General features: G+C 40.6%; 1 protein-coding gene across 3 annotated transcripts in view; it reads right to left on the minus strand.

Annotated features, from left to right (window-relative positions):
- LOC111646182 (rho GTPase-activating protein 6-like) overlaps positions 1-14,366 on the minus strand; it is a 70,147-nt gene that overhangs the window by 33,422 nt on the left and 22,359 nt on the right. Inside the window, exon 1 of one of the 3 annotated variants that reach the window (XM_023395613.1) lies at positions 6,713-7,079. The exons of the other annotated variants lie outside the window; for them this stretch is intronic. Coding sequence (XP_023251381.1) covers positions 6,713-6,754 — 42 coding nt within the window. The 5' untranslated portion in view covers positions 6,755-7,079. Of the gene's footprint in view, positions 1-6,712; positions 7,080-14,366 lie in introns of those variants that run through there. 3 annotated transcript variants of the gene reach the window in all.

Below are 14,366 nucleotides of genomic sequence, written 5' to 3' on the forward strand. Positions count from 1 at the left end.
GGCTCATGTGTATGTGTGCAATCCATGTGTGGCTCTGCGGGTAGAGTGCGAACACCTGTGTGCATTTCAAAACTCTTAAAACCAGGGATGGTAGCTTTGATTAGTTCTGTCTTGATTCCAGTTCATTACACTGTTATGCAGCACAGGCAACTCAAGGAGAACATGTTGTTATGGTTGTTTAAAACTGCCAAACTGTGATGTAATACCTCTGCACTTCACACAGCAACACGGTGATTGACATCACACCCTCATAGCTGTTACACAAATGGCCAGGAAACATGTGTAACCTTTTTTTGACCCCACTGACAAATTCCCTTAACTTTTCCCCACGAAGAAAAAAAAATCCTCTGGATGAAGTCATACAGAAACCAGAGCAACAGCTTCACCTGTAAATCAAACTCCTTAAAACATCTAGAGCGCATATTTTGCTCAGGCCCAGAGAAAGACTCCTGCCTCTGGAAGCACATCTCCCACAGCACACAGTGGATCAGATCTTGCCAGAACTTTCTCCTCTGCGTTTCCTCCGCTTTTGTTTTCCCCTCAGCCTTCGTCCGTCTCCATAAAAAGACAAGTCTTGAGGAGGGCGGACTTGTTTTTCGCTGTTGATAATAAAAGCGCCTTCCCCTGACAGGGTCTAGAAAGAAAAACGAGGGACCAACAGTGTTGTCATGACAAGCCAGAGGTGACGGCTGTGGAACGTGAAGAGGCAGCTTTTGACTGTGTGGTTTCCTTTTCCCTGCCATGCTGGAATGGTGTTCCACATGCAATCTCACTGCAAGAAGAATCATTTCAAATGCCAGGATAATGAATGCACAGGAACGTGTCAACACGTGACCTACATGATAAGGGGTCAACAAGCCCCTACACACATTATGTGAAGCAGTTAAAGGACAGCTGGCCTGAAAGTCGGATTTTTCTCAAAAATAACGAAGATTTTTCTCCATAATTGCGCTGACAGGCTTTTGTAGTGAAACCAAAACAGTTGAAATTCATTCAGTATCTGTGTGCATTCCTACCAACTGCACTCCTGCGAACAAAATGTCCACCCCTCCCAAAAAATTTTCCCTTCTCTCTTGGTCAGCATGTGCTTAGGAAATCTTGTGATCAATGTAAATAAACTCGCTGGGCTGATCACTAAGGAGCCGTATGGATGGTTGATGCCATCCACCCACACACACACACACACAAACACACATGCATGAGCATAGCTGTTCATTGCAGTCGTTTGAGCACCAAGGATGGGCATTCAGGAAAAGTCTTTATTGAATAACACTTAAAATCAAAAGATTCATTCATTCCTTCATTCTGTAAAACCTCATTTCAGTTTTCCACAAGAGTGAAGGCTTTGTGGCTTGTTCTGCCAGAGCTGTTTGTACTGGGAGTGGCAGGGGAGTAAAGCAAACACACCTTCTGCAATAGAACAAGGTCACACATCAGCAGGTAAGGAGAGGACAGCGTGTTATAAAATGGTTGCTATCAGTGTTCTGGAGGTAGAGAAGGAAGAAGAGGAAAAACGGGGATTTTGTAGTTTCTGAAAATAAGTGAGCACAGCGAAGTCAAATGTCAAGAGAAACGGCAAAGCGGAGACAAAAGAAGGGAATTTGGTGCTTGTCTAAACAGGTAGCTGCTCTCAGGATGACAAGGGTCCCTGCATGGCTAGAGGAAGACAGAGCATTTTCTCTTTGGTCAATGATGAGAGACAGACTCAAACAGACAAAGAGAGACGAAGTGGAAGATGAAACAAACGATAGTGGAGGGTAATCAATCATTTCATCAATACTTTCTTTGTGTCACTCTCTGCCTCTTTATTCCTCAGTGTCAACCAGCTGCAAGGTTGCCTTTTTCAATCCAGTATAGTCTAGGCTGATAAAAAATCAATTGGACACTTGCTGAGCCTCTTGACAGTGAATTTCTAGACATGTTAATTGTAAATGCACATTCTGCAAAAGGATACATCACTGGATTCTCAAGTCAACTTTAAAGTGTACAGCTTCTAACAGTTGGCCTACGCTTGTTAACACAATACAAGGTTTCAGGACAAAGATAATCATTATTTGAGGATTGGCAAAAGCCTCAGCACTGGCTGGCTCCTCTCCAGGATTAGCTCACTCACATCCAACTCGTATTCTAAAACTTCCTTGTTCTTTCATTTCTCTGTTGTCATTATGTGACATCCAGACAGCATTATCCTTCAGTGCACATGATCTATGACCCAATGTCAGTCAGGAACACTAATCAGAGAGTACCAGCCATTGTTGTTCTTGCTGATATCTGAATCCAGACAGAAGAGAGCCCATGAGCCATGTAATACATGAAAATATGGAATATTCAATGTTATGGGGCAAACCCTTCAAAAACAGGTTAAACAGGTTAAAGAGTCAAATGTTATTAGTGCCTGTTTGGATCTGATTTGGATTTGACAATGTCCCAGTGTGGCGCACATGACTTACATCGAATGTGATGATTCATCGTTTGTTCAGTTAATGTAAATTAGTTAATGTCTCATCTGCTGAAGCTAGATCAATTGACTGTGCTGAACAAACAGTTTAGTTGCTTAAATGATAGAGTCAGGATCGATTAATTCCCTCAGTTAGTTTGATTACACTGTTATCGTGTGAGTCAATAGCCACAAAAGCCATTCAGGAAAGTACTGAAATTGAGAAAATACATAGTAGGCCATGTGATCATGGCGCTGTCTACCACTTATGTTCCGAAAGAAAGTCTCAACAACTGAAGTCTAAATTTTACCAATAATTTGGTTCATGACCCAATACCTCCAAAAGTAATGACCTTCTCCCCAGCTGTACTTTGTGTTTAGCGCTAATAGCTGCCTCATGGAGCAGCTAGCATGGCTGTAGACTCTTAGTCTTGTATTTCTAAACTAAGCGAATGCATGACCATTGTAATGCACTACATACATCAGTAAACACAAATCTTGTTCTAATCCGTACAAGAATCTCTACCAATGTACGAGTTTGGCTCTAACACTTCTGTGTCTATAGATGCTGCTTGGGCAGGATAGCAAGTTAGCATTGGTGTCTGGTGGATATGCTGGAAGAAAAGTCTCTCACTGACTTTAAAAACCAACAAGCATAAATGTGAAGCCAACTCAGCTTGGTATTATTGCTGCTGACTGTTGCATTAGGAATGATTTGTTCCTCTTGGCATTGTCATCGCCTTTGCAGGTGATGAATCTTCCTTGTGTTGACTAAAAAGGTTTTATTCTTATAACCCTTGTAATACCATGTAAACCTTTAATCTGCAATACTGGAAAACAAATTCCTTCCAAGACAAGAGCCGAGTGATCAATCCAAACTGTTATATATTATCCCTGATGGTATTCCATTAGTACAATGCCTTGACGCCTTAAGCAGAATACATCACACGTCACTACAAGTGGAAGAAATGTGCAGCTGCCTCGTTTACACACTGGCAACCATGAGGTGCTGTTACACGTCTATCTCATTTGCTTTCTGGCTCTCTTTCCCACTCTTCTCCATCCCTGTGTTTCTCCAGTCTGGTAACCTAGTATCTGAAATATTTATCTGCCCTGGCAGGAATGATGACAGCCCGCATTTGTTTATCATTGGCTGCCCAAGGGCTGCTTGAAGGGGCATAATCCTCCATTAACACGAATGCAATTTTATTTGGAAGTGCTTCTTTGTCATATTTTAACTGCATTCTTGTACCAAGTTCAACTGAGTGTTGGGGATTTATGAGACGGCAATGAGCAGGCTGGCTGAAAATGCACAGGACATAACTCATTCCTTTACCTGCTACATTGTAATAAAGTGGTAATTTAAGGTTTCCTGTGTAAAGATTTAATATGTTTACAATCAATAGATGCTGTCTGAATGAATTTTTTTACCTTATAAAGACTGTGCAAAGTAGATTACCATGCTCGCCTCCTGATTAGACACATTTTCCAATGCAAATTATATTCACTTTTACAGCTTGGCAAAGTCATAGTGCCGCACTCCAGACTACCTTGCTAGATTACTTTACTTGATTTTTACTGCTTACTCGGGAAATGTAGAGAATCAAAATTATCTTGGCAGATGTGTTCATAAGCCTTCAGTATACCCACATACTCATACACATAGTGTGTCCTCATGCACAGGCTCGGCGAGTAACAATCAGATAAATCAAAGAGCTGTGACACCGTATTCTAAACAAAGAAAAGGCATGACGTTTCATCAGATATCAAATCAAACAGTGATAAAAGCTGCAGTTCTCCTTCATGTTTTTATTTGAGATCTATCTCCTTCAAACGCCAATAGTGGTATTTCTCTAACAGCCTTTTGACATATTGGCTCAGATTTATGCAACTTACCCAAACAGATGCATATTTCCTTGGAAGACCTTGTAATCTAGTGGCTTTTTGATTGAAAGCTGAATAAGTAGTATTATAAGTATTTAAGTTAAGTAAGTTAACTATTGCACTGACTGAGATAACTGATATAGCATTGATATCATTAGTTGATTGAACAGTTAGTCCAACGACAGAAAATTAATAAGCAACTACTTGGATAATTTTCATGCAAAAGTACCGAAAAGAAATCACTGGTTTTGGTTTCCAAAATGTAAATGTAGATACTAGATACTTTTACATTTTTTGACTGTTGGTTGGGAAAAAAAGGACAATAGTTCAATCAAGGAAATATCCAAGAGATTAATCGTTGGTTGCAGCCCTAAAGTGATATTTTTCTAAACCAATATGTCTTCTACATCTGTTGTCCTCACAGAAGACATAGAAAGTATTAATTGCACTTGTAACCTCCATCCATCTGTTCATTTTCTGTTGCTTATTGCAGTTCAGACTTCAGTGGTTTCAGCAGAAGCAAAGTAGCACAGATTACCATTTACATAGCCATTTCCTCTAAGTCTTCTTACAGGATCCTGAGGCATTCCCAAACAAAGAAGGATATGTAATCCCTGTGTATTCTTGGTCTACCCTGGGGTCTTCTCCCCACTATCCTTAACTGGGATGCCTCTACAGGGTGGCATCCAGTAGGAGGCCCCAGCCAATTAGATGACATTACCTCCACTGGCTCTACTTCATCTGTATGTCTGAGCTCTTCACCCTGAGGCTGAGACTAGACATCCAGAGAAGGAAACTCATTTTGGATGCTTTTATCCGTGTTCTCATTCTTTTGGTCACTCCCTAAAGCTCACGACCACAGGTGAGCATTGGAAAAAAAAAAGGTAATTCTAAAGCTATTTTCACTGGAATTGTCTCATTTTTTTACAAACAAAAACTTAAGCCAAGTGAAAGGTTCTATAATCAGTAACAGTATTTATCCATATTGTGGCTTTAACATTATTAAATACTATTAGTTTCAGTCTTAAGTCCAGTCAAATCCATTCTGAGAGTATGTATGATTTTCCACCATGTATTGACTGGGTCCACAAAAAGAGGCCAGAATTTGAATGTACAAGTAAGAGTCCAGATATATCAGATTGCATTTCTCTAGAAAGATGACAAGCAAGTATGATTTAGTGCACTCAAGCCTCATCAGCACGTATTGGATGAATTTTAGACCCACCACTGTGGGCCATGTGGCGACGGCTTTCACACCACATAGCCGCGCTACAAAGCACTAATCCAGACCACAGCGTGCTGCCAGCCGAGCCAAAAAAAATTGTATTGTTTTCCAATCAATGCTTGTAGGTTTATGAGGGCTTCCAGCCACAGAAACATTGCTCATAAAGAGGAGACAGACCGCTGGAGCAGTCAGCAGAGGATTCCTCACCACAGGAGAGGAGAAGGGGGAGAGATGGAAAGAGAAGGGGGGGACACAGGAGAGAGGGTGGATGATAAAATACTAGCATCTGTGCATACTTAAGTCTGTCGACTTCACCAACCAACTCGGTTCCCACATTTGAATGAACCTGTTCTGCAAGCAACCTGTTGCTTCTCCAGACGTTGAGAGCTCTTCTAATCTTTGTCAGAAAAAATGCCACATAGTCAAATATGAGCTCCAGAATGCTGAGGGTTTCATTTTGAAAGTGTAGTTCTCATCACAGCCCTAACCAGTCCTCATGGCCTTGACCCGTATCTGTGTGTTTTGCCCTCATCTGGCCACCTTGCTTTGAGGTGTAGAGTGTCAAACACAACACTGCAGCTGCAGTCTTCTGCAGGTTTCTATGTCTTTACTGAGTTACTTTCAGAGCAAAAGTCTCTTCTTGAAACCAGGAAACGTGTGGTCTTGTGGGCCTGTATGTGTTCTATACAGCACATGCCACTTAAAACGTTCCATCACAGGAAGTGTTTGCATGTTGAGGCCCCTTTGCTCTTCTCAGGTTTAAATTTGTCTGTCAGAGTCACTGACATTTTACAGGAAAAGACTTTTAATGTGTTAAAATCTTGTGAGTCATTATTATTTATTGCATGACTTAAAATTCATGCAAGATCAGAGTTTAAATGGGGTTGTGACTGCCTTATGATACATGATGATTGTTCACTAAAACATAGAAAACAATAGAAATTCTGCACTTTTTAATGCATATTATCAGTTATACTCAGAGACAGGTTTTTATATATTGTATGCATAAGTGCTTTAAAGTCATATTCATGCATTTGTTCGTCAAACACATTTCAGGGACACGCGCGATTGCACTCTCAAACAACAGAAGATGTAAGCCCTCAGCCCTTATCAGTGCATGTCCGAGTCATTATAATTAATTTATGGCCAATAAACTGAGTACTTACAAGATAGGAATTTTGCCTGTCGAGGAACACGGAGTCTCCCATGGTGCCGAATAAGTATCCACATATAGTAAACAACCAAAAAATTTAGCTGCAGCAAATGATATCCTGTTAGAAAAGAAAAATAAGTCCAAAAAAGAGTGTGTGCGCGTCGGAACTGTGTGAAAAAGTCTCCACGAATCACTTGTGCTTTCTCCTTCCTTTACATGAAAGACAAACACAAAGCTTAGTCTTTATTTTAACTGCAGGAGCCTGTGTTTAAGAGCTGATGTCTGTGCACCTCTCAGAAAACGTGTCAGAAAACCATCCGTGCCAGAAAGGACAACATAGTGCGTAATGCGTAACGGATCCATACTGCGCGCTCCGCGGACTCTCGTGAAGACAGATGCTGAACCAAGCAAAGGGAGGCTGAGAGACTTCTGTCAAGGTAGCGACTGAATCATATCGGGCTTCCGGTGGAGACTTTCAAAATATAACCAGTCTTGATTGGGGTTGTATTTACAAACAAATATCAGAAAGGAACATAGAAACTGCATTTACTGAAAAACATACATTGTGGCGGACCATCCGTTCATGTACAGCAATTACCCTGTCATGATGAGGCAAACAAAGCTGGTTTCCTCAGTGCAAATTAGAAAATTTTGTATTAACAAGAAATCAGTTTTGACACTCATGAACCATGAAATAGGATACCTGACTACTTCACCTCACTACTACCTGTTCTATTCAGCCGTAATTTTACAATTGCATAATGCATTTTGACTACATACATAGGCACAATGTGTAACACAATCTAATCAGCACATTGAAGAGCAACTTTCTTTAGCCTCAGGATTTTCATCCGTTTGGGAAAACATATGTGCTTTTATTTTGAAGGCGATGCCATTTATCTCCGGTCTCATTCTAGGTTTCTCTGGGTATTTGACACTGAAAAACAGAGGCAAATAAGGAGGGGCGGGGCACTGTAAGAGGAGGACTGGCAGTGGAAGAAGCATTTGATTATCAACAGCAGGGCTGCTCAAATGTTTTCATGTCAGTGACCCACAAATGGAGCTCCACAGTTGATAAGATTTGACTGAGGAAAGACCATATAGGGAGGTTTTATACTGCAGAACTATAACTGTGTCTGCAGTAGGTGATGCATAGTGTGGAGTATGGAGAGTGACATAATGTTATTCTGCCAGTCACAACTTTAAAATTAAATATTTTTTCTTTTCATGATTCATGTGGATCTTAAATGTATCAAGACATATGATGATGTATGATGTATCAATTTCTGCTAAAAACAAACCTATTTATCTTAGCCTCTGGACAGTTGTAATTTTGGAGATACGAGGTTCCTCCAGCAGTGACTAATAGCTTACTGTAAGCCTAATTACCGTAGCAAATAAATCGCAGCAGAGAGAGTTTACTGGACAAATTGCAGAACCAAATCTGTGATCGATTGATCCCATTTAAAAATCAGCCTCTATTTTAATTTATGAGCATTCCTCTTTTCAAATATGCTCTTCAAAGCGACCATGAAAGACCAGTCCAGTACTGGAAGATTCTGAACAGAGGGAGGCTTATCTTGGTTTGCGTAATACTTGATGTGGAACCAGTGTTGGGCAATCTGTGTCAAAAGACTCAGTTTGCATCTAACCACATAAAAAACAGAAGTATGCAAAACAAATGGAGCACAAGCCAGTTTTATCAAGGACACAGTGGCCGAAGAATATGAGCTGGCCTCATGCGCACACACATACACACACACACACACACACACACACACACACACACACACACACACACGCACAGTTGGTGAGAGTTAATGAAAACCATTTGCTTTGCTCTGAAGGATTGGGTTTATTGAGAAAGACACAAACTAACCTCATTCTTTTCTCTTATTTTATATACATACATCTGTGTGAATGAGTGAGTGAGTATGTGAGTGAGAGGAGGACTATCTGCATTCAAATCTCCTGACTGTGTTTGGAATAGGGAAGAATACCATGAACACAGGAGAAACATGCAAACGCCACACACATGTTTAGCCTTAGTTTTGGCCACATTTTTGTTATTTAATTAGCTCCATGCAAGTCGTTTATGATGAAAATTACTCCTGATGAATGACAAACACAACTGACTAATAAGATACCCTGCCATATATTTCCGCGGAGTTAATGGTTTCTGTAAAGTCCTGTTTAATGTGACTTCTTTTTTTTGTGACACTGAATAAAACACTTAACTAGGAGAACAGATTTTCATTGGTAATCCAGCCAAACTACTTCAAACAAGAAAGAGAATCATAATTTAATGTCCCCTTTCTGGCTTTTTCCCGTGCCTTCAAGCTTGTGACAAGGTCTTCATCAGTGGATGAAGTTTGCCCAGTTGTCATGGAGATGGAGCTGTTGACGTGTGAGCTCAGAAGCTGTTATGATTTCATCTATCACACTTTTCTTGCTGCCGTGAGATTTTGATAAAGACATGGCAGGAAAGCACCAGAAAAAGCTATTAAGTGGACCTTGAGGCAGGTTTGTTTTGTCAAACTACCATTTCCAAGGTTGTGCATTAAGTTTCATGCTTAAAAGTTTTTATATACTTTGCATGGGAATTATTTCCATGGCATTGTAGTCAATAGTGTCGTAATGAGTTGTTCAGAAATAGAACAAAAATAGACAAAAGAGATTAAGTAGTCTGTCCATAGTGTGACGAGACTGTCATACAGCAAAAACTGGACTTATGAAAACCAAGCCACATTCTTGGGGATGATGTGGAGGGTGAGGGGAGGAGAAAGACGTAAAGACTGATGTAAGCATTTTTTTCCCCTTAAAAACACTGACTCAAGTTCAGTCGTACGATTGGGAGTTGTGTTTTATGGTCCTGTAGGAGGAGCCCATTGTCTCCTAAAATGGTGTTTAAATGGTCCCACTGTGACCATGGCTCACACAAACACACACACACACACACAATACACAGAGCCTGTGGGAGAGGGAGGAAAGGCTGGAGGAGAGGAGAAGGGAGGAGAGGAGAACAAGGCAGACAATAATGTATGGATGTTTCAGTACTACATGCATGCTGCAGTTGGCAGGAATCAGCCACTGCTGCATGTTAGAACATGATTAAGTTGTGTGTGACAGCCCCTGCACAACAAGGCCTGAATCTTCACATCCCTTCTGCTTGCCATCAATTCTCATATCATCTTGAAATTGTTAAAATGATGCTGAAATGAGGCCGTCTATGATCATATATCAATTTCAAAGCATGCTCAGGATTTTCCACTGTTGAATTTGGCATGGCCTGTTTGTGTTGATATATCAAATCCCTGCTTTTAAGTGTCGATCTAGAGAAGAAGCAGCTTGGTGTTTGGGCAAGAGAAGTGATAGTGAGGAGTATTTACGGTGATTTAAATCTGCGTCATGATTTCTTTTCTAAATGGCCTTTAATACACCTATTCTCAAATAAAAAACACCTAAATATAAATACCGCGGAACCACGCTGCTTATATCACCACCTAAAAATGCACATCTTGAGATTTCCAATATTATTTTAGAGGGAACATATGAGGCCAGCCTAAATCGACTGCTATATGGTAAATGCGCGCTGCAAAATGCTAATGTTTACATCATTCAGTGGGAGGTGCAACACCCTCCTTCTAAAGACTGAATGCCTGAGTTGTGAAATCACTCCATGGATTGGAAAGTATTCTGTTAAAGTGCTTTAAGACGATCCAGTAAATGACAGAGAAAAATCTTGCTAGGGCTTCAATCTGTTTAATAAACACTTGCAAAATTGAAGTTGCAAGACTAAAATCAGAGTATTTAGCATGTGTTGCATCACAATCACAACCTCACTCTTTGAGAATGCCAGATGAAAACTGTCAGCAAAATGTAAAGAATCATGTCATGACTCATGATGACAGTTTGAATTGCTATTCTTAATATTTAATGAATTACATATTTCAAAATAGCTGCAGAAAAAAATGAATTGGCAGCTTAATGCATGGCATTTTTCCAGTTCATACTTCTTATCTTTCATATAATTTACCTATTTGATCAACAAATAAAGTAACAGATTATTTAAATTTGGCTCTAAGGATGGCATGGCAATGATAGTCAATTACAGAATATTAGCAAGCTAACTTGCGCTAATAGCATGTTGCTAAAAAGCGCACAAAGTGCAGCCTCACAGAGCTGCTAGCATGGCTTACGGCCTGGTCACACAAGCATCAAAAAAACTCATTCGAATAATCACTACATTTACTGGATTCACTCGCAGGGAAAGTAAATCCATGCTTGCTGAGTGACTGGAAGCTAGCTACAACTGAGAGTTAGCAAGCAGTCCCACTTCAAGTAAGACTCCTAATTAAATGAAAATGACTCACAATCCTAAGAAAAATACAAGGGGGGCGTAAAAGACATAGTACAGAGAACATAGAAAAAAGCTCAAGGAGCTATTGTGATGTTCACATGTTCCCAGCTGGCTAGCTTGTTAGTTGTTATGCTACAGTAGCTCAAAGATTAGCCCTGCGAGGACTCACTGTGCAGCTTTTAGAGCTAAAATTTCCCTAAAAGGCCTTTAGTCTTTTTTCCACAGTCTTCACAAATATAACTCCCTGCCTAAAGATGTGTTTTTTAATAGAATCAGTCTGGTACATGCTATTTTCTACCTGTTGTTGAATCAGACGCAGCTGATCAAATTTGACAAAAAAGCGAAATTAAATAGAGAAATAAACAATATATGACAATGGTACAGCTGATGTAGAGCAAAACCATGGATTTGTTCACAATAGTCCCACGTTTGCTTGCTTATTAGCTTGTGGTCTTTATCTCTGTCTCTGTTAGCCGTTAAACTTTGACCTTGATTTCACAAGACAGACCAAAGAATGAGTGTAAGAGAAAGAAAATGAGAGAAAGGGGAACGGGTGGTGGGGGGATGCTAAAAACTGGGCACACATAAACGAATTTACAGCAGGAGCAGCACAAAGCAGCTCTGGGGGATGACCTCAGAACATGGGAATGTATGTGTGTGTGTGTGTGTGTGTATAAGAGAGAGAGAGAGAAAGATTGGGCGAGAGAGAGACAGTGCCAATGTGGGTTCACTCCTTCACTTGGGAGGTAAATAGAGAAATCACACACACACACACACACCCAAACTAACATTATTAACAAATGGTGTCTTGTCAAGGGTTTCAGACCACAGTCTCCCCCCAGAGATGACCCTTAAAAGTGTTTTTTTTAGAGGAACAGACAGACACAAACTCTCTCTCACACACACACAAAGTGACGACAGCGTGGGTCTGGATTCAATCTGGATGCTTCTATCAACAGACCAACCCACTTGTCCTAAATCTCCATAGTCTGTCCTGAGGGCCAATAGACGTGGAGAAGGGGAGAGAGGGGGCAGGTGGGGATGTTAGTAAAGAATTTTGGGCACTAGCCCAGTGTGGCTATATGGCTTTCATCTCCATACCACCTCCATTAGACCATGCTTAACGTGACTGACAGGTCAGAAGAGTGGGAATGCTTCAACCTGGAGGCCACAGGATTTTACAGGACAGAAAAAGGTTTTATGCAGCAGGATATGTTGAAGTGCACTTTGCTTTGGTGCACTTTCTAGTTGCAATGTAACACCCACTTATCACCCACAATCTTAATGTGGAGGTCCAAATCCTAGCATGTAGATAGAGAAGCTGCAAAAAGTAATCAATGCAGGATGCTCATTTTTGTAATTCTCATCAGGTTTTGTATCCTATACTAGAGCAAGGTTGCAGGTTTCCTCAATTGACTCCATCATGTGAAGCTGAAACCTGTGAGCGGGGCTAAGACTATTTCTTCAACGACATACACCTGAGTCTCTTTGATACCCGAACACCAGGCAGAGAACCATGCGGATCCTAGAAATGTGGTGCTTTTATTTGTCTAATTTGAAGACATGTTAAGAGGCAGATATAAATCACAGATACATTTTTTTAGACTCAACATCTGGACATGAAAGGTGTGTGTGTGAGTGTATGTTTTCACACTGATTGGTTCTGAAACAAAATCAGATCATCATGAGGCAACAAACAGAATTAAAAGAAATGTATTCTACATATTTGAAGGAAGCATTTCAACACAACTGATTCACAACTGCATGTAGAAATTGACTCAGTTAGGGAACCAGATGAAGAAATACTAAGTTTGCGTGGAACGCCAAGGAAAAAACTATTTACTTGGAACAATTTATCAGATATTCATTATGAGTAATCTCTCAATCATTTAGCTGTTGACGAATACTTGATTGAAATGTTCTGCTAGGTTCAGATTTGGGTTTGGCACAGAATAACTTTCCAGTTCCCTGCATGCTCTCTTGATCTAGTTTGACTGTTGTTTGCCCATAGTTCATTTTGTTGCACCAAGCGCTCCAAACATGAGGAACCACTTGCTATCACATCAGCATTCATTGTTTCATACAAATGCTTTTGTAACTTTTTTGGCGGTCACTTCGTGGAGTTGGTTTAGCATTTGTTTGCCTGACTGAATAAAACTGAGGGAAAGTGTGAACCACATTTTCTAAAACTGATTTGAACACGTCTGGCATGAATGCACCACATGAGAAAGCACTTTCACATTTATGTCTGTGACAGTCTTTTTTATTAGAATATAAAGAATTTGTTTTATATAATTTTTTAGTCTATTTTCCAAGTGATGACAGCCAGTAATTGTGTTCTTGGCCCTGTTCCCATTGAATCATACTCTTTTATAACCATCATTGTTGACTCTGTCACCTGGTAATGAATTACTACAGGTAACAACCTCTCAAATATTGATTATAAGGGCAGCACATTTAATGTGACCATACACACTAGATTAAAGTAGCAAATGCAAATACATGTTCATGCACGTCTAAAGTAGAAATGGTTGTGCACCTTCAACAATGCTATATCTCAATATAAAAATAATCTGACTTTGGACAGGTTAAAGTGCAAACATTTTCTGCTCACAAGACAAATGGAATCCAGTCCCAGCATGTGTTTCTCAGACTTTCAGTGTATGCGTGTATGTGTGTGTGTGTGTGTGTGTGTGTGTGTGTGTGTGTGTGCGTGTGCGCGCGCGCGTGCGTGTGTGTGTGTGCGTGCGTGCGTGCATGTGCAGGCGTTACTCATGTCAGCATGCATACCTCACCGAGCCTGTGTGTTTTCATCACCCGACTCTTAGTGACGTCATCTCCATGCGAAGAAGAAAAGAACCCAGGTCTTTGTTAGTGAAGTCAGTCTTTCCACTCATCTGTGTGTATGTTTATCTGTGTCTGGTCTCATCTGTCTGTCTCTGCGCTGATGTAAATATCTGCTGATCTGACCTTCCACCCTTCTATCCATCTATCCATCTTTCTGCCTGCTGCTCTGTCAGCTTGTTTGTCTGACTGGTTGGCTGGCAGTTTTCCCCCTGTGAATCCCTCAGTGATGCTGGGCAGGTTTTCCATTCGGGCCAGGTGCTTTGGAGGCATGCAATAGGGTGTCTCTTGCTTGATCTGAAATGATCTATTGTTTGTGTGTGTGTGTGTGTAACTGTGTATAGTATGTCGGGTTCTATGGGTTCTCTATGTCAGACCCTGTATGTTGTTCATGTCATGGGTGCTTGTACTTGTGGATGGCTCATAAGTTAAATGATGGGTAGATATTGTGTATGTGTTAGTT

The sequence above is a fragment of the Seriola lalandi genome, unplaced genomic scaffold (assembly GCF_002814215.2).
Source record: "Seriola lalandi dorsalis isolate HSWRI2012SDOR001 ecotype SW California unplaced genomic scaffold, Sedor1 jcf7180002054966, whole genome shotgun sequence".
Classification (NCBI taxonomy): domain Eukaryota; kingdom Metazoa; phylum Chordata; class Actinopteri; order Carangiformes; family Carangidae; genus Seriola; species Seriola lalandi.